This window comes from Prunus dulcis, chromosome 6 (assembly GCF_902201215.1).
Source record: "Prunus dulcis chromosome 6, ALMONDv2, whole genome shotgun sequence".
In the NCBI taxonomy this organism is placed as follows: Eukaryota; Viridiplantae; Streptophyta; class Magnoliopsida; order Rosales; family Rosaceae; genus Prunus; species Prunus dulcis.
This window is the reverse complement of record NC_047655.1, coordinates 27,667,788-27,690,055: the sequence shown is the minus strand read 5'-3', so window position 1 is coordinate 27,690,055 and position 22,268 is coordinate 27,667,788. Positions and strand designations below refer to the sequence as shown.

Sequence of the window (22,268 nt, the reverse complement as noted above, 5' to 3'; positions counted from 1 at the left end):
TATAGAAATTCTCTTATGTAGACGTTCAGGACGTACAGACATCTTGTATTTTTTACTACAGTTCATTACTTTTCTCCTTGTTTACTACAATAATAAAGTGTATATATATATATATATATTCATTTGTGTCCCTTCACAAAACGAATATATTGTACATCTACTAGCTATAATAAGGGACAGTCCTAAGATTCTGGAGGCTCTAGGCAAACCCTCAAATTCACATTGTATCTACCTAGAAATGCATCTACCTTTCTTTCTTATAACTTTTCATATGTATCTATGTGTGTATAGACGTGTGTACAGTATAAATACAGAAATAATACCCTTTTCCAGCCATCAATTAAAAAAAGTATATTGGAAAGTTGTTTGTTGAGTATGTAATAATTATTGGAAAGATAAAATATGCACCATGGACTTAGTAAAACAAAGAAATTTAAAAAAGTGACAGAAATCATTGACAATATTGTTGAAAAGTAGGTCGTTTTCAAATTCCAAAAGAAATCCATTAGCTAATTTGGTCGCAGCATTTTCTATAATTGCTTTTGTATTCATAGGAATAGTCAACACTGCACGTTGCACAACTGAAGACTATTATGCATTGCATTCTAGTATTCTAGTATTTCTACCAACCAACGAAGAAAAGTCTCTGTAGATGAAGATTATGTGTTAGCTATTCACATAGCTAGCTGATTCTATTATGTGTTAAATTTTGAGCTTAAAACCCAAAATCGAATTGATTGACCAATCATTAACTAAAATTTAAGATTGAATTAAAGGTTGAGGAATTGAATAAAAATGAGGTTTTCTTAACACGTGAGTGACGTGACATAATATTGGATAAAGCCGATATATATATATACATACATAGATGCATATATATATATATATATATATATTCAATTCTACCCATCATGATGATTAGACCACGCATTGCATTTGCTATTGGTGTTCCCAGAGAGAAACAAGGCTTGCTTTATCTTTACTTCATGTAGAAACACAAAAGGAGTTTGAAAGATGACTATTAGACGTTCGTACAGAGAGAAAAACTGTTTGCTTTTCATCTTATTCTATCATGTGAATTGTGATTACCCCACAACCCTTCTTCTGGGCTCTCCATCTCTCTCCTGTATGAGTATCATAAATGCTTTATATATTCCCTCGATCTAACTCCAAACCCACACAGAAAAAGAAAGAACCTTTCTCTTTTGAATCAATTCCACCAAATATATATATAGCGCTCTCTTTTTTTTTTTTTCTTTTTTTTTATCAAACACTCAAATCATGCATATATAAAACCTTGTTAAAATGTTGGTACAATATCTAACTGTTACATTCATTCATATATATATTCTCTCATTTAGATAACCGCATGTTATTATCGTACAGACGCCATTATAAACATAAAGAAAACAATGAAGAAATAGTAAAAAATATATGGCGTTCGTACGTTGTCCATATAAGAGAATTTATATATGTTTTTTTTCCCTTTGTGATAGTTTTTGTTTTAGTTTCTTGGTGCATGGAAAAAAATATTAATTATTTATATATAGGCCATTGAACCAGACCTGAGATGGTCGATTTGAGTAGCCAACTCAGCAGCAGCAAAATCCATAATTAAAGGCAGGCACTTTTTTCCAGATCCATCCTAACAAACAGCAAAATCGTTGTCGTCTAAAAGCTTAATCAAATCTCTCGACCGCCCCATTCCTTCACCAACCTGTCCTACACTGAATACCTTTGCTTCATCATCATTATAATTATAATTATAACAGCAAAAACCAAAAAGTGTATTCGTCTCCAATCAAAATCCTTTCTTCTCAAGGCTTTGATTTCCATCTCAAAGTGGCCATAAGCCTTTTCACTTTTCAAAAGCATATAAAATACATTATCTATATGCAGGATTGCTTGTATTCTATCTGTTGTTTTAATGTCTAATAGTGGCCAAGGACTTGGTTTTTGTACCAAAATGAACTCCTCTCCTTGCTTCTTTATCTTTATAAATAATTCAATTCTCTCTAAAGAGGCTGCTGATAAATATTTTACCCTCTATACCAATGATACTATTATACATTTCCGTGTGTTATTGTTCACGAAAAGAAATTAAAGAAATCAATCATGTGTATGCATAAGTAGATAGCTAATAACTACCTTAAACTCGCATTAAGTTGATCGACATTATGAAATCGTGAAAAAAAATAAAAGAAACAATGCACACGTAAGCGACCGAAGTCGGTAAGCTCAATAAACTAGTGAACACCAACATTATATGCATGATTACACAAAAATAGACAAGCATGTTGTCACACCACATGAGGGTACAAACGACACTCCTTGGTGAGGAAATAAGAATTTTCCTAGGGGGAGGGTGGGGTGACTTTACAACGGTCCAAAACCCTAGCTACCATATGCAGTAACATATGTAACATGCATGCATATATAATGCATGCAAAATTGCTATTGAATTGAATGGTCATTATTTATAGACCATAACTTTTTACCTGATTAACGTTTACTACACTGTTCGAAATGACATAAAGAAATTTGTCTTCACGCGTTTGGAAGAGCACCTTCATGGCTCCATCTACCACGGCCATTTCAGCCGTACACGTGGCATCTGATGATGAAACCTCAAGAACTGTCACATTATAGATTATACAGTTTCCCCCAACAGGAGGGCAGCCATTCAAAAAACAGCGGCTGCAACAAATACCAGTTTCTGTAGAACCAATGGTTTCTGGTTGGGTTCTTTGGAAGCAAACCAAGAATGCCCGAAGAAATAATTGATGCACAAAAGATACAATAATAATGAAAACGATATATATTTCATATACAAATAGTACCCATAACTATTTATGAAATTATTTTTCATATATATTATATCAAGTTTATCCACTTGTAAATTTAAAACTCCACCATCAGTAAGTGTTCAGTCATTCTTTTTTGTAGAAAGGAAAAGAAAAAGATTCAGTCTGGTCTCCTTTTTTTTGTTGTTGAATATGATGGACGTTGACGAGAAATTATAAAGTAATACGGTAGTATGGTAACGTTGTATATCTTATATATGTATTATAATATGGATAGACGACAAAGTTTATTTTCCCTTCTTTTAGAGAATAGTATTAATAAATATCCACTTATATAACATGTGTACAAGCACTGGCGGAACAGTGGGCTGTAGCCCAGGGAGATTTTTGGGAAAAAAATCTAATGTATACTAGCGTGGTTGGCTCGTATCCAGAGGAAAAAAAAAAAATTAGTCAATAGAGTTTTGAACTAACGTGGTTTATATTATTTAATGTATACGTTTATTTCTAAAAAGACTATAAAAACTGTAAGTAACATTAAAAAATTTATCATAGATTTTTAAGTAATAACTTTAGCTATAGTCCACCCGCTAAAATATTCATGGTTCCGCTCTTGTGTACAAAATTTACCACATATATAAGATGTACTAGCATAGTATTCTATAATCACTCAACATTGACATATAAATTAGATGGAGCAATTCAGCAGAATTTTCAGAAAGCAAAGAACTTAGGTGGTGTTGGCTTGTTTTCAGCTTTTCCCGTAATTCTATGACCCCATTGAAAAAGTATAAGCATCTTTGCCTAAAACTTATTGGCATATATGATATGAGCAAAGCGATGATGAAATATTTAACACAAAATTCCGGATACCAACAAGCAAAGAAGTAGACAAGTAAATGTCACATACTCGAGACAACTCATATTTTTCATAAAATATCAAATACAAGAAGTATAATTGTGATGATATGTTTCCTATGAAAAAAGAAAAGAAAATATATGGAGCTTGTGCTTGTTTAGGTCAGTGAAGGTAGCCCAGAATTACAAACAGAAGGGCAATTATGGGCTTTGGGCCATCTGAATTAATTATAGTGGATGCTTCTTCTTAGGGTGAAAAAGTAAATAAGAATTTATTTAGGTTGATAAGGTTGATCACTATGATTACCAATCATTCATCATGATTACGATCGAATATTGCAATGAAGGTTGCTTTGAACCTAAACAAAAATACAAACAGCATAGGCTTAGGCAGAGAGAGAGAGAGGCCTAGAGAGAGTATTTCGTGACATCCATGCCTAATATTCCTCATGCTAGCTTTCGGGCCCCAATTTGAAGTTGACATTTGCATTATTTTGTGGTTTCTTTGAGACTTGAAAGACCTAGTCATGATTCGTTCAAAGCAAAATCCAAATTTGATTATGAAAATTTAAGAGAGCTGTTTGCCATACGCCTTTGTTTTTGTTTTCTTTGGTAGCCCCCATATGTATCATCTGCTTTACATAATTATGACAACCTTTTTGACCATACTTTGCTATTGTGATTTGTGAGGAAACAACCCACCTTTTAAACCTTGAATTTTATTTATGTATAATGTGCAAATCAAATTCCTTGTCTCTGTAATGGGAATCTCATTCTATACGTGACGTGGCGTGACATGGCATCATGAGAGTTTCAACATCTATTTCTTTCATACATGACAATTTACCTCACTATAATGCTACATAATATACTAGAAATCTCGACACATGATATGCATTTGCTTAAAGAAAGTTACTGCATGAGAACATTGAGTAAGAAGAAATAAAGAGTGGGAGAGAGAAAGTCGGTCATAAAATTGAGGTTGAATTACTATAGTACCCTTGGCTTATTATTTTTTTTTTAAATTAAAATTACTATAGTACCCTTGGGTTAAAATTACTTTGTTTGAAAAGGCTATAATTGACATTTAACCCTCGTTGATACATATAATAAATACACACAATTTAACGACTTTTTTTTTATTCTTCTTCATTTTGGGCTGTGTCCAGGCATCGGAGCTACGGGCCTCATGTTGAACCTATGCTACCTCATGGGCTTCATTTTTTGGGTCCTTTTGGGTCTCACAACTCTTTATTGAAAGCCGAAAATTAAAAGGCATATGAGCAAACAGCCCCAGAAGAAAGGCCCAATGAATCAATGGGAAACTCTGAACACTGAAACAGCCCGACTATAATTTAGATAGGAAACTGATATAATCATATATTGTTAAAAACATTATTTCTACACCTAAAGTTATAGGTTCGATTCTTCCCTATCTTAATATTATTTGTACAAATATAAAAACTAAATACAAAATTATTCAATTACATGTATTGCAATATTCTATCTCATCGATGGTGACACAAAAGGAAATGAATAATTTAATTTAAATTTTCTAAGGCAGAGTTTTACTTTTAAAGGAGGTGTTAGACTTCATGTATAATTCTTGTTGGTCGGCGACCTAGAATTAATTCAAAGTTTGACGATATTATATGACCTTTGGGGCTTAGATTAAAAGTCAAATGAATTATTTAATTAGTTTCAAGTAAATAAGAGTTTCCCATCACTTTCTGCGAGAGAGGAAAATAATCCTAATGTCCATTTCTGTCTAATTTGTTTGACTAATGGCAATGCATATATAAGAACTGAGAACTGACTAATTCATACAAATTAGAAAAGCCACTCGGAAAAACCCGTTCAAGAAAAAAGTATCAAACGCATTTCACACATGCAACTTATAAATCAAGGGAGAATTGTATATGAAATTATCAAAAAAAGTTTTTTAACCGAATTGTAAATTATGTTAGCATTAGTCGCTCATGAAATGTGAGTTATTAATTCACATCTCATTAGCTGTGAAGGGCTATTAGTCATTCATTTCTCATCATTTGTAAGCCTCGAGTACTGATGACATGATGTATATCCATCCACATATGTTAACGAGCAAAGTTTTCGTGAATATTTTTGTTGTTTCAAATTACAATAATTGAAGAAATGCATTTATTTTGGGCCAATCACAATTAAATTCGTAGAAATATGACACGTATGCAGGAAATTTTTATTTTTTTTTGGTCAAAAATTAGTGTACCAATGAAATTTGTTGTGTGAGATGAATCATTCAAAAACACCATTTGAGTTGTGGAGTTGTTCTACGATAAAGATGTCATATATGGACACATCTAAAATTTATTTAAATAATAACTTCATTTAAATTTAATAAAATAATATTATAGTTGATATAAATATCCATATTAAAGGTTATATATGGTGCCCTCGTTATAGAACTTTGCTTGGGTGTTGGGTATAAATGCAAAGCTATATAAAGTCAAATGCAAAGGCCCACACCGTGCGCTTCCCTTCGGACCACGCTATCTGTTTAGTGGTTACTCAACCAACCCATTTTATTTTATTTGATATGACCACCTAACAAGCTAATTTAGTTTAGGAATTAGATTCTTCTAGAAACTTTTACGGTACTTCTCACATTGCAACTCTTCTCTCCAATACTTTCTGACAGCCGTACGATTTGGGCTGCTAAGAAAAAAGTTTGTTCAATTTCTTATGAAATGTTGACGCACTTTATTATTCAAACCTTTACCAACTTTTAGCTTAGTAGTACTATTTGCTAACCTATAAACACATACATAAAATATTACACAATTACCACTTTCATGGTTTTTTTTTTTTTTTTTTTTTTTTGAAATTGTTACTTTGCGAGAAGATAGGCTGTCAAATGTGAATAAGGGTAATTGCAATGAAAATAACACAATTTTATTATTTCTTATCAATAATATTATATCACGTAAAATTATTATCATATATATTATAGCGTTATTGTGTAAAATTAACAAAATAATAATATCTCTATTTCATAAAAGTCTTTATCATAAATAAGGCCATGTATAAAATTGAAACCCCTCTTCAACTTTTTTTATTTATATAATAATATTTTTTATGGTCAATAACCTTTCATTACTCTGATATATACTTTTCCAGTTTGTTGAATAAAAAATGAAAGTCATAGTTTTCATACGCAAAAGTTTATTATTTATTCTGGTCAAATAAAGGCACGAATTGCGGACAATCATATATAACAAGTTCATGCGTTTTGGCTTTGAGGGAAAAAAAACAATGTAATCCAATAGTAGATTTGTTTCTAGTCTCGTTAATTTCAAGCAAAATATATTAACAACTATCAAATATTGACGCTACTTGAACGAAAAGACAAAAATTTATGTCCATTTTGTAGAGAATAGAGATCATCACATCATCCAGAAGAATCGAAATACGACGTGCGATTTGAACTCTGAATTTGGGACTGGAGGGAGGCATTTGCAAGACCCCATTTTATTATTATTTCTTTATTTGTGTCCGGGAAGCAGCGCGTGAGTCGACGTGGCACGCCATCCATGACTTAGCTGCTGACGTCACCCTTCGCGAAGGGCCAGAGAAACTCCACTCCAATGAATGGAGAGAGAGTGTGGGCCCTACTTCGAAACCCTCCCCTCCCCATGGTCCTCGCTTCACTTTGTCTTCTTCCGCGCTTCTCCTTCTTTGTTCCCCACGACAGCTTCCCAGACACTCACTCCTTCTCTGCTCTCTCTCCCTCCCTCTTTTCTTTTCATTTATAAGTCTCTCTCTCCCTCCCTCATCCCCTAACTAACATCACAAGGACAACGTGCCCTCCTCCCGGCGAACGTTACACACCACGCCATGACTACGATCTTATCTTACACCGCCAAAAATGGGGCCCTCACTTTCTTCTTCCTTCTGCTCCTCTCGCCGGCAATCTCCCCCGTCGGAGCTCAGCCCACCCCCGACCCCTACCGCTACCAGCGCTTCAGCCCCTCCATGGCCATCATCATCGTCGTCCTCATCGCCGCCCTCTTCCTCATGGGCTTCTTCTCCATCTACATCCGCCACTGCTCCGACGCCCAATCCGCCAGCATCCGCGCCAGCGGAACCCACACCGGCCGCTCCCGCCGCGGCGCCTCCCGCGGACTTGACGCCGCCGTCATCGACACCTTCCCCACCCTCGAGTACTCCGCAGTCAAGGGGCTCAAAATTGGGAAGGGCGCGCTCGAGTGCGCCGTCTGCTTGAATGAGTTCGAGGACGTCGAAACGCTGCGTTTGATCCCCAAGTGCGACCACGTGTTCCACCCCGAGTGCATCGACGAATGGCTGGCTTCGCACACCACGTGTCCCGTCTGCCGAGCCAACCTCGTCCCTCAACCCAGCGATCCAATCACCCAACTCACTGTGCTCAACTCGGAACATGTACCGGTTGACGTCGAAGCTCAAAACGACGCCGTTGAGTCGGCACCGGAAACAGACGAGGGCTGCCAGGAAACGGTAGAGCAACCCGAGTTGTTGAGCTTAAACCAAACGCTGAACCGGAACCGTACACGCGGATCGAGATCGAACAGGTTGCGCAGGCTGTTCCCGCGGTCCCACTCGACCGGGCACTCTGTGATTCAGCCGGGCGAGGATACGGAGCGGTTCACCTTGAGATTGCCGGTGGAAGTGAGGAAACAGATCATGAACCGGAAACTGAACCGGTCCGTAAGCTTGCTGGTGTTGCCCAGAGAAGGGAGTTCGAGGCGTGGGCCGCGAATGGGCGAGAGTGGCGGTAGTAATAGGTTGATGAACTATAGAAGGCTTGAGCGGTTGGACCGGGGTTTTAAATCGGATAGGTGGGTCTTTTCGAGAACGCCGTCGTTTCTTACGCGGATGTCGAGTCTTCTGTCGCCGAGGGTGGCTGCTAACGACGGTGAGAAAGCGGTGGAGCCTGGGATGTCTAGGAGTGGCTCGGTTCGGCCTCCGGTTTAATATTATTCTTTTTTATTTTTAATTTACCGCCACGGGCTTAGATGAATTTGTAAAATTGTCTATAGATTTTTTCTGGAATTTTGAATTAAAAAAAGAGCCGAATGAATGAATGTAGTATGACAATGTAATGAGATAGTCAATGGAATGAGCTGGTTGTAATTAATATTTCTTGTTGTTATTTGGTGTCTTAATCTGTAAAGCAAAAGATCAAAGGAGATAACCCAAGTTACTATAAAATACTTGTTATTTATTTGAACGGCTGGGAGGGAAAAATACAAACGGAGCTATGAATTAATTGTTCGACTTATTAATTTGGGTTTTTGTATTGAGCATAATAGTAAATTTTTTAATTATTTATATTTATTTATTAACATTGTCCGTGCTCAATAGTAAATTTTTTAATTATTTATATTTATTTATTAACATTGTCCGTACATTCCATTAGCATGTTTGATGAGCATTAAGCAAAATATAGTATTTAGGGGAATGAAAACAAAGATAAGTATAAAAAATAAAAACTAGTTTTAGTGGAAGTGGTCAAAGAAACAAGTAGTGGATGTAGCATAATGTTATAGACATACATAGTGGTCCATAATGCATAATGATTTGTCTATTGGACTTTGGATTCTTGCCCTCAGAATAATTATGCTAATTAATTGTTTCCCAATTCATACAAGTAAAGTATAATTGTTGTTAATAGTTACTTTAATAATTAAAATTTTTTATTTTTGGCGTCTATTGAATTAAACTGTAATTTTACTTGTAATGATACAATTCAATAGCTTCAAATTAATAGTTATATCTACTTGCACGTTTTCTTAACATACTCAAATAAAGTAAAAGGGATAAATTTAATAACACTAAAAATTGTAACATTGCAATATTCTATAAATAATAATAAAAAAATCTTTAAAAAGATACAAATTTTAAATATATTTGAAAATAATAATAATTAATGTATTTTCTTCTATTACATTGAAGTATTGAACAACCATTGCGATGCTCTTAACAACATAATGCATTAATTACTATATATTTTTTTATTCGCATTTGGATCTCATAGTTAGCATATTGCAATGAACTAAATCACACCATTGCAAGTGAGATTTTACTATTTTAGTTCAATTTCATGCAATAAAATTGCATTGATTCTAATCACTACAAACATGATGTGATGGACACGTTAATGCATAAATAATGTATGTAATAACCTAATTAAATTAAGGTAACAAGTTAAGAACATAAACAATAATGTGTCTGCATTTATATGTATTTATAAGTTGCAGTGGAAGGAATCTAAAACCATTCTTCCATCATATATGTGACTTGACTTAGGGCACTAATTCCTCCCACTTTCCATGCTTGGGATTATTATTATTATTTTTTCTGCTTCATTTTTTATGCTTTTTGAAATTACCAACCAATTTCTCCTTTAGGCAGGCACATATTCCAGCCTTCCACTTCCACGCAATTCGATTTTTATAAATTATTCTTTTGACTTTCAAGTGCCATAAAAAAGCCCTCATATCATATCTTGGAACATATCTTTAATCAAAGTTTTCGACTCTCTCACTCTTTACCCATACCTTCACTCCAAGTTTTCCTAACAACTTCTCACAAGTTGTGATTGCTCAAAAAGTATACAACTCGCCCCACAAATGCATTAGAAGAGTGTGTTTATATTTAGAGATAGGATGATGACCTAAACTATGCACCCAAAATTATATGTGCATGAAGTCCACAGCCAGTCGACTAAAAAGTATGACACGCTGACATGGTGATACCGTATTATTCTATAATTTATTTCAGAGAAGCATGTTTCTATTGGCACCCAAAAAATCATAAATAGTGCCCATTTGGCATTGCTTATTTGGGGTAATAAGTTATTTTTAAAAAAATTTGAGAAGCCCAACCCGTTTGGTGAACTATGAGAAAATCACTTATTGTTAAAAATTTATGTGAGAGAAAGTTATAAAGGAAATCAGCTAATGATGTGCTTTCATTTTTTGATTATGCAGGAATCAGTTTCAAAGAGACGATGGGTTTAGTGATTATGTGGCAATCATTTTCTGATTATGCGTAAAATCAATATCAACAACACTTTTAACAAAAATTTTACCAAACATCAAACTGTTTTCTCTCACAGCTGATTTCTCTCACAGCAAATATGATAGTGATTATTTTCACAGCACAGTAATGTCAAACTGAGTTGTCTAATTTTAATCAATCGACCAAAAAAAAACAAAGTTCTCTAAATAGAAAATGTTTTTAATAATAAGCCCAAAATTGAAAAAATTTCAATACAATGGGCTTCAAATGTCCACAATCCATCGTCACTTCAAGCCCAGGCCTAAAAACCCAACTACCCCTACACAAATCCGTCAACGTACTCAAAGAAAGAGAAGCGGCATCAGAGAGAGGGAGAGAGAGAGACATGGAAGACGAACACAGAGGGCAAAACCCAGAGTCAGACCAAAACAAAAACAAGAAGAAGACAGTGATAAAAATACCTTCTTTTCAAGAAGTTCTTGAGAGTTCACAGTCAAAATCAACCTCACTGTCTCTGTTCACTCCTTCACAGAGCTTTTCTCAAGCCTTTGCCTTCGTCAAGTCCTCTGAGTTCTACTCGCCTCCTCCTCCCCCTGCCACCTCCTCGCAACCCCTACAGGCCTCAGACACCGGTAATTCAAGGTACTCTTTTGCCAATTTCAATCCAAACCTTTTATGTGTGTGCGTGCATTGTGCTTCTGATGGATAATTTTATTTTGATTTAAGTTAGTTGCTGATTGTGGAAATTGGGCTATTGTTTGTTTTCGTGGAAAATGGTTCATGGGAAAGTTCTGTGATTCTCACACTTCTTTTCTGGTGGGTTGGGAGAGATAAAGGAGAAGTTTTCTTAATATTTTGGTTTCTTAAAAATGTAGTCTTTAAAATGTTTTGTTTGCTAGTTCCATTTTCCTTACAACCAAACGAAGCAATTCACTTTGATTCGAAATGTTAGGCTCTTTATTATTTTCTGCCATTTTGGTTGCGTAAGAGCTCAGAAAACTGAGAGGTTGCCAACTTAAGCTAATTGAACCATTTCTCGTTTTAGAATATTTGTATTTTCTTTGCCTGGTATCTGACTTTGAGATTTTTTTCGTGTTTTTTTCTGGCTTTAGCAAAACTGGTCAATCTGATGTTCCATCATCATCTGCTCCTACGAATGCTGTTGCATCATCATCATCACCTGCTCAGCGTCGCAATGCAATTATTGTGAGCCACAGACAGGTCCAGTAATTTTTTTTATTTTCGGTGCATTTTTATTGTAATATTTAAAATAATGGTGGTTCTTTCTTATGAGTTTAACTTTGGGTGGAGTAAAGTTCATGAGCTGGACAAGTTTAAACTTTGCAGTGTGTGGCACAGCTATATTTTGCAGTTCTACTGTTTTCAACTCAGTGTAAAATCTAATTCCTCCATGCAGAAGGGAAATCCCTTGCTCAAACATATTAGAAATGTGAGGTGGGAGTTTGCAGATATTGTTTGTGACTACTTACTTGGACAAAGCTCATGTGCTCTCTATCTAAGGTTTGAACTTTTCCACTTTGGTTATACTATTTTATATACATGTGAGCCTATAGTTAGGATGCTCTGCGGTAAATCTGGTTCAACTGTTATCTGAAATGTTAAGATGGAAAAGTGACTAACAGTTAGACATGCAAGATATGTTGTTGCCTTAACTTTTCCTGCTTGAAGTGTTTATAACCTCTGGACTTGATGATGCCTACCTCATGCTCATTTTTGTAAGATGAAGTTTATAAATTTAATTCGATCCATTTAATTAGTTTTATATATAAACATGTGCGATGATCGGTTGCTGCAGTCTTCGGTATCATCTGCTGCATCCAGATTACCTATATTACCGTATAAGAGAATTGCAAAAGAATTTCAAGCTTCGTGTTGTTCTTTGCCATATTGATGTGGTAAGCCATTGTGCCAATCAGTTGTCTTTCATAACTTTAATAGTAATTTGTTTTTTCCAGGTTTATGTTTTCTTGCAATCCAGTTGGACACATAGACCAAGCAGTTCTTTTTTCATCTTTGTAATAGAAATTTGGTTACTGCTTTCATTGGTTTCAGGAGGATGTAGTTAAGCCTTTACTTGAAGTTACTAAAACTGCTCTGCTTCATGAATGCACCCTATTATGCGGTTGGAGGTACATATATTTTATTTGAAACTGCAAATCAAATATCCAATGTAGGCTACGGTTGCTTCTTTTTTTTTCCCGTCAAATATCCAAATCAAATTGTATTCACTATTCTTCTTGTAAACTTCTTCAAGAACATGATGGACTTTTTCTTTAACAGAGGTTGAACCTTGTTTGTAAAGGTGTTTAAGCATTTGGTTATTTCCCAGTAGCTTAGTTTTTGTTGGTTTGTTTGACCCAGCTTTGCTTTTAATATGTTTCTATAGCTTGGAGGAATGTGGTCGCTACTTGGAGACCATAAAAGTTTATGAAAACAAGCCTGCTGACATTATTCAAGGTCAAATGGATACAGACTATTTATCACGGGTATCAATACAGTTGAGGTCAATTAATCAATTATGTTTTTCATGAAAGCCAAATTAGAGTCTTACTAAATTATTTGGTTAATATGTTAAATATCAAGATTGCATTGTATGATGTGCAGAATTATGAATTCCTTGAACTGATAATTGTCTATTTTATATTATAGCTAAATCACGCGTTAACGACAGTTCGACATGTTAACAAGACTGATGTTGTCACCCTTGGTACTACGTTTGGGGTATGGCTACAGTTTTCACTGAGAATTTGTGTTGGCAGAGAATGTGCTTTTTGGTAATATTGATATCAAGCTCATTGTCATGTTATTGCAGTCTCTTTCTCATATCATGGATGTTTCGATGGAAGATCTAGCTCGTTGCCCTGGGATTGGAGAGCGCAAGGTATTTGTGTTAATTTTTTTTCCTTTGTCTTTATGTTCAGACCAACATTCGAAGTGAGACTAACAAATAATGGTTTTTTGTTTTTGTTTTTATTGGCGTGCACATTCTGTTTGGTGGCTTGTGTTGTATATTGTAAATATTTTGGTTATGGCTTTAATTTCTCACCATACCTTGTGTATCAGGTAAAACGTTTGTATGATACATTTCACGAACCATTTAAGCGTGTGGTTGCCAGCCGCCCTGCTGTTCCAGAAACCTCTGCCCCAAGCAATGCTGAACCTGGTTCAGTGGATGAAGAAGATAAAGAAGCGGAGGAAACAGAAGACGAAAGCAAACGCAGGAAGAAAGAACCAGAATTGACTGTTAAGTCAGCCTTGTCTGTTGCCTTTTCCAAATATGCTGATAAAGTTAATAAAAAGAACAGCAAGACACAAAGAGAGGAAAAAGGAGAAACAAGTGCTGCCATGGAAGCTGAAACTGAAAAGAGATGAGATCGAAGTGATCAGTAACTTGTCCCATTCTATGCCATTGGTAAGAAGATGGCCAGCTTCATAGACTAGTGCATTAACAAGTTTAGTTGCTGTAGCTCTCTATTTGTGGGTTACAGTTCTGTTTTTGAGACCATAAAAGATCACGGTTAAGAAACTATTACACAGACGCCCTTCTTGTGTATCCATCTTTGAAGTTAAGTGGTCTCTTCTCTTTTGTAACTTGGGTTTAGCTGTGTCAAATCTTTTATTTGTATTTCTTGTGAAATGATCTTTTGGGTTATGGGTAAGCCAAATGCCATGGGTAATGAACTATGGTTGCTTCAATCGTACTAATTTAATCATATCAAGTTTATGTTTTTGACTTGTATAATAATCATGTAATATTTGACTTGCATTGCCCCAAATGCCATGGTGAAAACGACTAGAACTTTTTGAAGAAATACGACTAACGTGAAGTGGGTGGTTGTGCAAGAAGAGCAAGTTTTGATGGGTTATGTCTCCTTCGTTTTTCTAAGTTGATTTTCAATGTCATTGGTGCCCACAAATATGTTCGGTCACAACGACCAAAGGAAATTATGAGTTCGATGTATTAATGGGGTGTGCCGTTTGTTTTGTGTCATTTTCATTGGGATATCATGATATATGATTACGATGTTAATAACGCGATTTCCCTCCAAAGTCCAATCCAAATCATACTAGGATTAATGAAAATGGATCAGATTTGACATGATATGATGTGGTGTCATTTTCGTCCGAATCAAAATTAGGGATTATAAATACAACATATATATAATCAACATATGGTCCTCCAGGAAAAGATGGTAACTTTCTCTTTCATGACTAAATTATCTTTGATGGCAACCAAAAAAGGTTACAGCTTTATCAATTCTTAATTTACAACAAAAGCAATGGTGTTCAAATCAAAGGCTTTGCATACAGGAGATAATCACAGCTAATTAACAATGCATATCCTCTTTGTAACATCTTTGCATTTGCTGCTCGATCGTCTGCTTGTTAAAGTTCTGACTGAGAATCGAAAGAAAGGGCTGTTTCTAATGTTGGTATTTTCCCATGTGATGTGTGAAGTTTGAAGCACATGAAACATTAATTTCACCTTTATGAGTCAGCTTTACTGAAACTCAATTTATTATTGACCATTGGTTTTTCACTTTTCACTATATTTATGAAAACTTGACATGTTTTCGGTGAGAAGAATTATTGCCAAAGGCTGATCAGATATCTGAACGGTTTACTTCAAGTTGCTGTTTTCACATAGCTTCTAATACCTTGGACTTGTTATATGATTCTGAAATCTAGAGGAAAAAGAAGAGCTGGAGTTTTTAACCAGAGGAATTAGAGAAGGCACAACATCAGTCATTAGAGGCCGATATTCAGCTTCTGGCTGCACACACATTGCTGCAATAGCTGCTATCTGTAAAAAAAGAACAACAATTTATAGTGGCAAGAAAAATTTAGAATCAATAATTTGCTGCTGATGATTATAGGAAGCTAAGCTAAGCTGACCTGAATTAGATCCCTCTTTGAGAATTGCCCCTGTAGAGCTGGGTCAACCATTTCCATTACTTTTTCTCTGTTAGTTAACCTTGGAAGAGCCTGATAAATCATTGAACCAAAATTCATTGCTTTTTAGTTTGATGTATAGGGACATTGTATGCTATGATGATTGAATATTATTGAGAGGAAAAAGTGATGAATTTATTCATTGACTGACCCATGAGACAAGGACATGCTCTCCGGGAGGCCGTTTGGTGTCTACCGGCACACGCCCTGTTAAGAGCTCTAAAAGAACCACCCCGTAGCTGTATACGTCTGATTTTGTAGTAAGCTTTCCTGTTGAGGCATACCTATATCACCAAACGTCCAAAACTCATTAAAAATAAAACATCACAGTTATTCAGTAGAGAACACACACACACATAATGCTCTTCTTGTACTTCCATCTTTGAATCAAAGGGTCTCTTTGAAGTCTTCTTAATATGCAGTTTCTAAAATGGTGTTTAGGTATGCATTTTCATTTTCATTAACAGCCTTTTGCTTTGCCCAAGTAACACCTGAAGATGATACAAAAATGACAGCTAACATAGCAGTGATCTAGTATATGCTCCCATGTGCATGCTTCTATTGCTGTGCCTATATATTTGTTGGTATCTTAATGACAATGAGAGGGGGTCCATTACAGATGATATAGCACTCACTCTGGTGCCAGATATCCTGTGGTCCCCAGCACACGCGTCGAAATCTGACCGTTGATTTTATCAGAACCCATCTTGGCCAATCCAAAATCAGATACCTTGGCATGAAAGTTTTGATCTAACAGAACATTGGTGCACTTGAAGTCCCGGTGTATAACAGATGGGATGGCATGCTCATGGAGGAACTCAAGGGCCTTAGCACAATCAAGAGCTATCCTCAATCGGGTCCCCCAATCCAACGGCTGATGTTTGTTTGTAGAATGTAGATGGTGTTGCAGAGTACCATTAGGCATGCATTCAAATATGAGGAGCCTATGGTGCTGGTCAGCACAATAACCAAGCAGCTCCACCCAGTATGGAGAGTGCAATCGGCTTAGCAGATCCACCTACAATACAAAGATATGAGGCATTTGTTATTTTCATTTTTCTCTCAAACCCATGTGCAGAAAGTGTCTAGAGGCAATATTGTATTCTGCAATTCAAGGTCTAAACTTGTTTAATAAGACATGCACACATAAAAATGAAATAAAAAACTCCTTGATCAAAACATAACCAGGACTAAAGTCAACATCCAATATTTGCTTATTTAAGTGAGTTTTAGATAACACACCAGGACTAGAAGGTGATAGCATTTTTTGAAAGACGTAGAGATACAGAGAAAGAGACAAAAATCCATTATTGGCCTGTGTTGACAATACAAAGGCCTACATCTAATAATGACAAAAGGAAGATAAGCAAACACAGAAACAGCAATTAACCAAAGAAAGAGGGGATTGAAAGCAGCAAATAGGAACAAAAAGTAATAAATGAAGTCACTCACCTCAACCCTGAAGGAACGCTCTCCTTGCCTTCCTTCCCTGTGCAGCATCTTAATTGCTGCCTCAGTCCCATCTCTGAGGACCCCCCTATACACAACTCCAAACCCACCATGCCCTATCACATTTGCTTCGCTAAATCCATCAGTGGCTTCCTCAAGTTCTTTGTATGAGAACACTTGAACTCCTTTGTGTCTGCTTGCTGCTGTGACTATAGGTGTCCTAATTGACCTTCCAGAGTTCCCTCCTTGGAGGCACCCACCCTTCACATCTGCCACTCAAAATTCAATGGACTTGTTCAAAATAATGTCTTTAATTACAAAAATACATCCTAGCAAAGATGAAAATGAAACACAAGATGGGTATGTTTTATTACCTGGGCTAGAATTAAAGGCCACTGTGGTTTGAGCAATGAACCTGCTACTTGTGTTGTTCATGATGCTGCTCTCTTTGTAAATATTGCCATTGTTTTTGGTGGACTTGACGACACGGCGAAGCATTAATATGATAAAGATTATAGCAAGGAGGACCATTACTGAAATGGTTGATATGATGATAATGAGAACAGATTTTGAAGGAAAAATGCCATGGTGGTGATGGTGGCTGTAGAGTTGAGAATGTGAATGATGATGTTTGTGAGTCTGGTTTTCTGCAGCAAGGCCTATTGGCCCTGCAGATGCAGCAGCAGCAATGGTGTTAACTTCCATGAGCACAAAGCAATGCAAAAGAGAGAGAGAGAGAGAGAGAGAGAGAGAGAGAGAGAGAGAGAGAGAGAGAGAGAGAGGCGAGTTTGGTAATGTTGAGGTGGAAGTTTGTATATGGGTAGTGTTGGGAGGTTGAGTTTGTTTCCCTTCTAAGTAGGATGCCGTCTCTCTCTCTCTCTCTCTCTCTCCACCACAACTTTGGTAATTTTTCTTCACATGATTCTTCTCTCTCTCTCTCTCGTGAATACCAAATGGTTTTGTGTACTTCCTTCGTCTCTTCTTTTGTATTTTTCTAAGGAATTGTCTTTGTCTCTGTATAAGAAAATCTTGGAAGCTTTTGCACCATTTCACATCCATTCTCAACTCAAATCATTATTTCCAAATTATAATCCACAGCATCCGAAAATTCCGTTTTATCACTATCCTTGACTTGCAGACAGGTGGATAATGACTTTTTTCACCAGTTGAAGTGGACTTGGCAAGTCTGCCAACTATACAATTGCCACCGAAAAATAAACAATAGAAAAGCAGCTTCAAACCCAGAGAACCGGGAGAATAAGGAAATAATGCGCAGATACTCGCAGGCTTGTGTACCATCAGTTTCTTCCAAGAGCAATGCTACAGTGAGTCGGGCACGGCAGCATACGAGACACTGACCTTGCACCCCTCTTCTTCCAATTAAGATGTCATAGGTGAAAGAGAGAAATAAAAACTTCTGTTTTTGTGACTGAGTAACATTTTGCCGTTACATTTGGTACACGTTAGGTGGTGCATAACATGGGTATGTAATAAAGTCATGTAGGGCCAAGTCGAAACAGTTAACACAATGCATCCCAAGTTATTCATGTCAAAGAGTCTCAACTACGCAAACGAAATTATGTCTTCTCAATCTGGTATCAAAAGGATTTGAGATCCTGGCCAACCCAATCCTATTAATCTTCATTTGGTTCAACCGTGTATGATGATCAATCAATATCTATCACATTGCAAATCATTTATTCAAATGGACATCATGCTAGTCATAAAATGTTAAAATTCCATCAGTCGTCTGCAAAACCAAGAAACTGATTGATAAGCTTGGCGACAGGTGTGGCATCACCTGGGTGGTATGGAATGAGGGAATCCAAATTCATGTCTGCTATAACACGATGAAGTGTCTGCGTACGAGCATAGTACAAATGCTTCCTGTCTGCTAGTTCCTCTGCCAACTCACTTTGATGGTTGTCCATCAAATCTTCATTCACCACCACAATTAATGGCTTACCATGCCGCAATGTCTCAAATATGCTCCCTGACCCTGCAACACAGTAGAATAATATTCACATAAAACATCAAGCCCATGATATATCAAGGATCAAAGTAAATAAAAATGGCTCACAATTAACAAAGTTTTCCTCTTCTCTCGTACTTTTATTTTACTCATAAACTTTCCTCTAAAACATTCATTTGAAATTGATGAATTTTAAAAGCCAAGGGAAAGAATACAACTTTCCGAAAGGTAAGAAGACGCTATCCGAATTATACCTGCATGACTAATCACAAGAGATGCTGCCCTCAGATGGTCTGCAATGCTTGATGAAAAAGTGAAGTAGTCTACAGCAAGGGTCTCATCTCCTCCTTCAGACTGCATTATAAAATAAAATAAAATGGATCATGCATTCTTTAAACCTCCGCTTTGCAAACCTAGAGTTTGCTGCTTCACAGTAGATTGTGAGCAACAGAAACTAACCACAATTCATGCAGAGTAAGTAGAACCAGAGAAATCAAAAAATACCTTGGTGGGGATATAAGATCCACGGCCCATTTGAACGAGAAGCTGGGTATACCCTCTCCTTAACAACTCTGCTTTAACCTCCTGAGTATCCACTGCTCTAATAAGAGCATCAAAAGAAGTAGTTCCAACAGTCACAAAAACTGTCTTCTTCGACTTCACGGTAGCCTCAGTATCTCCCATCTACAATCATGTAAATTTCCCCAAAGCACAAACTACTTAACCCTATAGCAACCACAAGCAACAAGAAACACCTATCACAATGGAAACAATTAAGGAAGTAGGAATTATGAAAATAGGGTTCTCCAAAAACAAAACAAAAAACAAAATTGGCGACTATATGATAATCAAATACATTTGAAAAGCTCTAATGACAAAGAATACGCACAACAAGAAATGCAAAATAGCAATTTGTTAAACCAAATCTGATAAATTTTAATGAAAAATACCAACTTTAAGCCATTCAACAACGCCATCAACATAAGAAATATAAATGCACGTCTTAATCATACACAAGATTGATAAAACTCACAAACCCAACGGTTACAAACTTACTCGGCAGTGAATTCCGACGCAAAAATAACAGTTCCCATCAAACTGACAATTACTGACTCAATTAATCACAAGAACCTGATTAAGTTAATAAAAAACAAAAATTTGACAGATTATTGAAAAGGCTACCGACCTTGAAGAAAAGGCTAATGGGCTTGTGCGACTGAAATTGAAGGAGACGGTTGGGATGCGAGTACGTGGCGGCTAATCGACGGTTCTGAGCTCTCTCAGCTCTTCTCGTGCCCTCCTAAAGTGGTGACTAATCGACTGTAAGCTTCGCCATGGCCGGTCAGACTGACAGCTTGAGAAGAAGAAGAAGAGAGAGAGAGAGAGAGAGAGAGAGAGAGAGAGAGAGAGAGAGCGCGCGCCGGAGGGTGAAGAAGGAGAATGGCACGGGCTTTGCTCGAACACGTGTGATGGAAACCGCACGTGAGAAGTGAGCTCCATTTTTAGTTGGGTCTTGGGTTTATGACATATTTTTCAATGGGCTGGTCTTGTGTTCAACTCACACGACATTCTATTAAATAAATGGGTCTTTGCTGTCATTGATGTTGGTTCTTTCAATTGGTCCGTTTGAGTTTTCTTATGGGTTTGTTTTGTAGAGTCATTCTGTAGTAAGGGTCCTATTTCTTAACTGTTCGTTCAAACTAACTAATTTGATTCAATGACTAATTAATTTGATCCAACGGTTAAGAGATAAGGCCCTCGTTATAGAATTTTTTGTATCATTTGTAGGTTTTGTTCTCTTTTATGGGCGATGGGCCTTGTGATCTTTGTTCTACGTTTTGGGTCATTTCATTTCGACTTAAACACTGGCCCAAACCCCTTTGGGTCTCTTTGCAACACCATGTTCCTTGAACATGAAGAACAGAGTTTTGTTCTCCTTTCGAAGAAATTGTGTATGGCTTTTCCTGAGTGTGGTGTTGTGTTTGTGTTTGTGTGTTGTGTGTTGTGTGTTGTGTGGTGTTGGGGTGTGTGAAGGGTTCAAAGGACAAAGTGAGGGAATATTTGCGACACAAGTGAGCATATAAGAGGGAAAAGGGGCGTGCTTTGGGTTGGGATGTTTAAACGAGAACAAAGGAGGGGGACAAAAGTGCTCAGTCTTGATTTGAAGTCTAAAGGTGAAAAAGCAATGACTGCCTACGACTATGACCATACTTATTCTTGGGGATTTGAATCTTTGTATTGGATTTTGTAACATTTTCTCCTTTTTTATTTTCTTTCTTGTGATTTGAGACATTAGTTTCCATTCCCAACATATAATTACAGTTTCTGCACTTCACACGCTTAGAAACTTCACATGTATGAGCTAGGTAGCATCTGTCACAACTAGACAAAGCTTCAGTTGAATTTCAACCAAATGGGTTTGACACATTTGGCTCTTGCATGTTAAGTTTGGTAGGACAGAGAGGGATGATTGGAAAGAAGAGTGTGTGTGTTAATCACATTATGAAATCAGTCACATCTCCATCAATCGCGCAACCAGACAAAGAGGGTTAATTATTTTACTGGATGTTGTTCTTGTTGAAGATAAATTACAAAATATAATAAATAAGTCTACTACTAATAATACTAAGATTTTTAATGATAAAATCTCATATTTACTGAGTTTTATAGATGATTAAGTTAATAGTAATATCGATATGAGAAATACTAGCAACCTTCTTTCTAATATTCTTTTTTGGACTTTCTCTCTTCTTCTCATGACAAGTGTCACTTTCCTTATACTTAAAATAATGTCATTAATGCATCACACAAGTTAGTTTTTGTTTTCCAAATTTACTCTTTAAAAATGTATTGGCTTTTATATTTCCTTCAATTTATTCAAATTTTGTTACAACTTCTTTAGCACATTATTAAAAATTAAATAAGAAGAATGTTATTTTTTAGAATATAAAAAAGATAAAAAAAAATTTGTTACATGACATTGTTATCATCTTTATTTTGTTTTTAACAAAACACACGTTCTCTTTGGAAAAAAAAAAAATTTAAAAAAACTTTAGTTTTTATTTTCTTATTTAATTTTTCAACAAGGTGATAAAAAAGTTGTAAAAAAATTAACTTGTTATTAAAATAAATTAATACATTTAATAAGGATAAACTTGAAAAACAAAAATTAG

The 22,268-nt window shown here is 36.2% G+C and overlaps 4 protein-coding genes across 5 annotated transcripts; 2 read left to right on the top strand and 2 right to left on the bottom strand.

Moving 5' to 3' along the window:
- Positions 1–7,379: 7,379 nt before the first annotated feature.
- LOC117632952 (E3 ubiquitin-protein ligase ATL6-like) lies at positions 7,380–8,901 on the top strand. Its single transcript, XM_034366600.1, has one exon. The coding sequence runs from the start codon at positions 7,536–7,538 to the stop codon at positions 8,649–8,651; it is 1,116 nt and encodes a 371-aa protein (XP_034222491.1). The 5' UTR covers positions 7,380–7,535; the 3' UTR covers positions 8,652–8,901.
- Positions 8,902–11,018: 2,117 nt separating this feature from the next.
- On the top strand, positions 11,019–14,451 carry LOC117633195 (DNA excision repair protein ERCC-1). Its single transcript, XM_034366905.1, has 9 exons — positions 11,019–11,342; positions 11,813–11,921; positions 12,118–12,221; positions 12,517–12,616; positions 12,774–12,850; positions 13,108–13,207; positions 13,371–13,442; positions 13,534–13,602; positions 13,785–14,451. The coding sequence occupies exons 1-9, from the start codon at positions 11,086–11,088 to the stop codon at positions 14,091–14,093; spliced, it is 1,197 nt and encodes a 398-aa protein (XP_034222796.1). The 5' UTR covers positions 11,019–11,085; the 3' UTR covers positions 14,094–14,451.
- A 459-nt stretch (positions 14,452–14,910) lies between these two features.
- On the bottom strand, positions 14,911–18,208 carry LOC117631906 (probable serine/threonine-protein kinase PBL7). The gene is made up of 6 exons (XM_034365246.1): positions 17,498–18,208; positions 17,127–17,392; positions 16,310–16,692; positions 15,826–15,958; positions 15,618–15,707; positions 14,911–15,525 (listed from the first exon to the last, which is right to left on the bottom strand). Exons 1-6 carry the CDS (start codon positions 18,180–18,182, stop codon positions 15,373–15,375), a joined length of 1,710 nt encoding a protein of 569 aa, XP_034221137.1. The 5' UTR covers positions 18,183–18,208; the 3' UTR covers positions 14,911–15,372.
- A 430-nt stretch (positions 18,209–18,638) lies between these two features.
- On the bottom strand, positions 18,639–20,501 carry LOC117631907 (UDP-N-acetylglucosamine transferase subunit ALG13 homolog). 2 transcript variants are annotated; one of them, XM_034365249.1, is made up of 4 exons: positions 20,282–20,501; positions 19,600–19,850; positions 19,350–19,449; positions 18,639–19,122 (listed from the first exon to the last, which is right to left on the bottom strand). In XM_034365249.1, exons 2-4 carry the CDS (start codon positions 19,777–19,779, stop codon positions 18,866–18,868), a joined length of 537 nt encoding a protein of 178 aa, XP_034221140.1. In that variant the 5' UTR covers positions 19,780–19,850; positions 20,282–20,501; the 3' UTR covers positions 18,639–18,865. The 2 variants fall into 2 exon arrangements, with proteins under 2 accessions (XP_034221140.1, XP_034221138.1); XM_034365247.1 differs by having other exon boundaries at positions 19,600–19,821; positions 20,282–20,500.
- Positions 20,502–22,268: the final 1,767 nt, after the last annotated feature.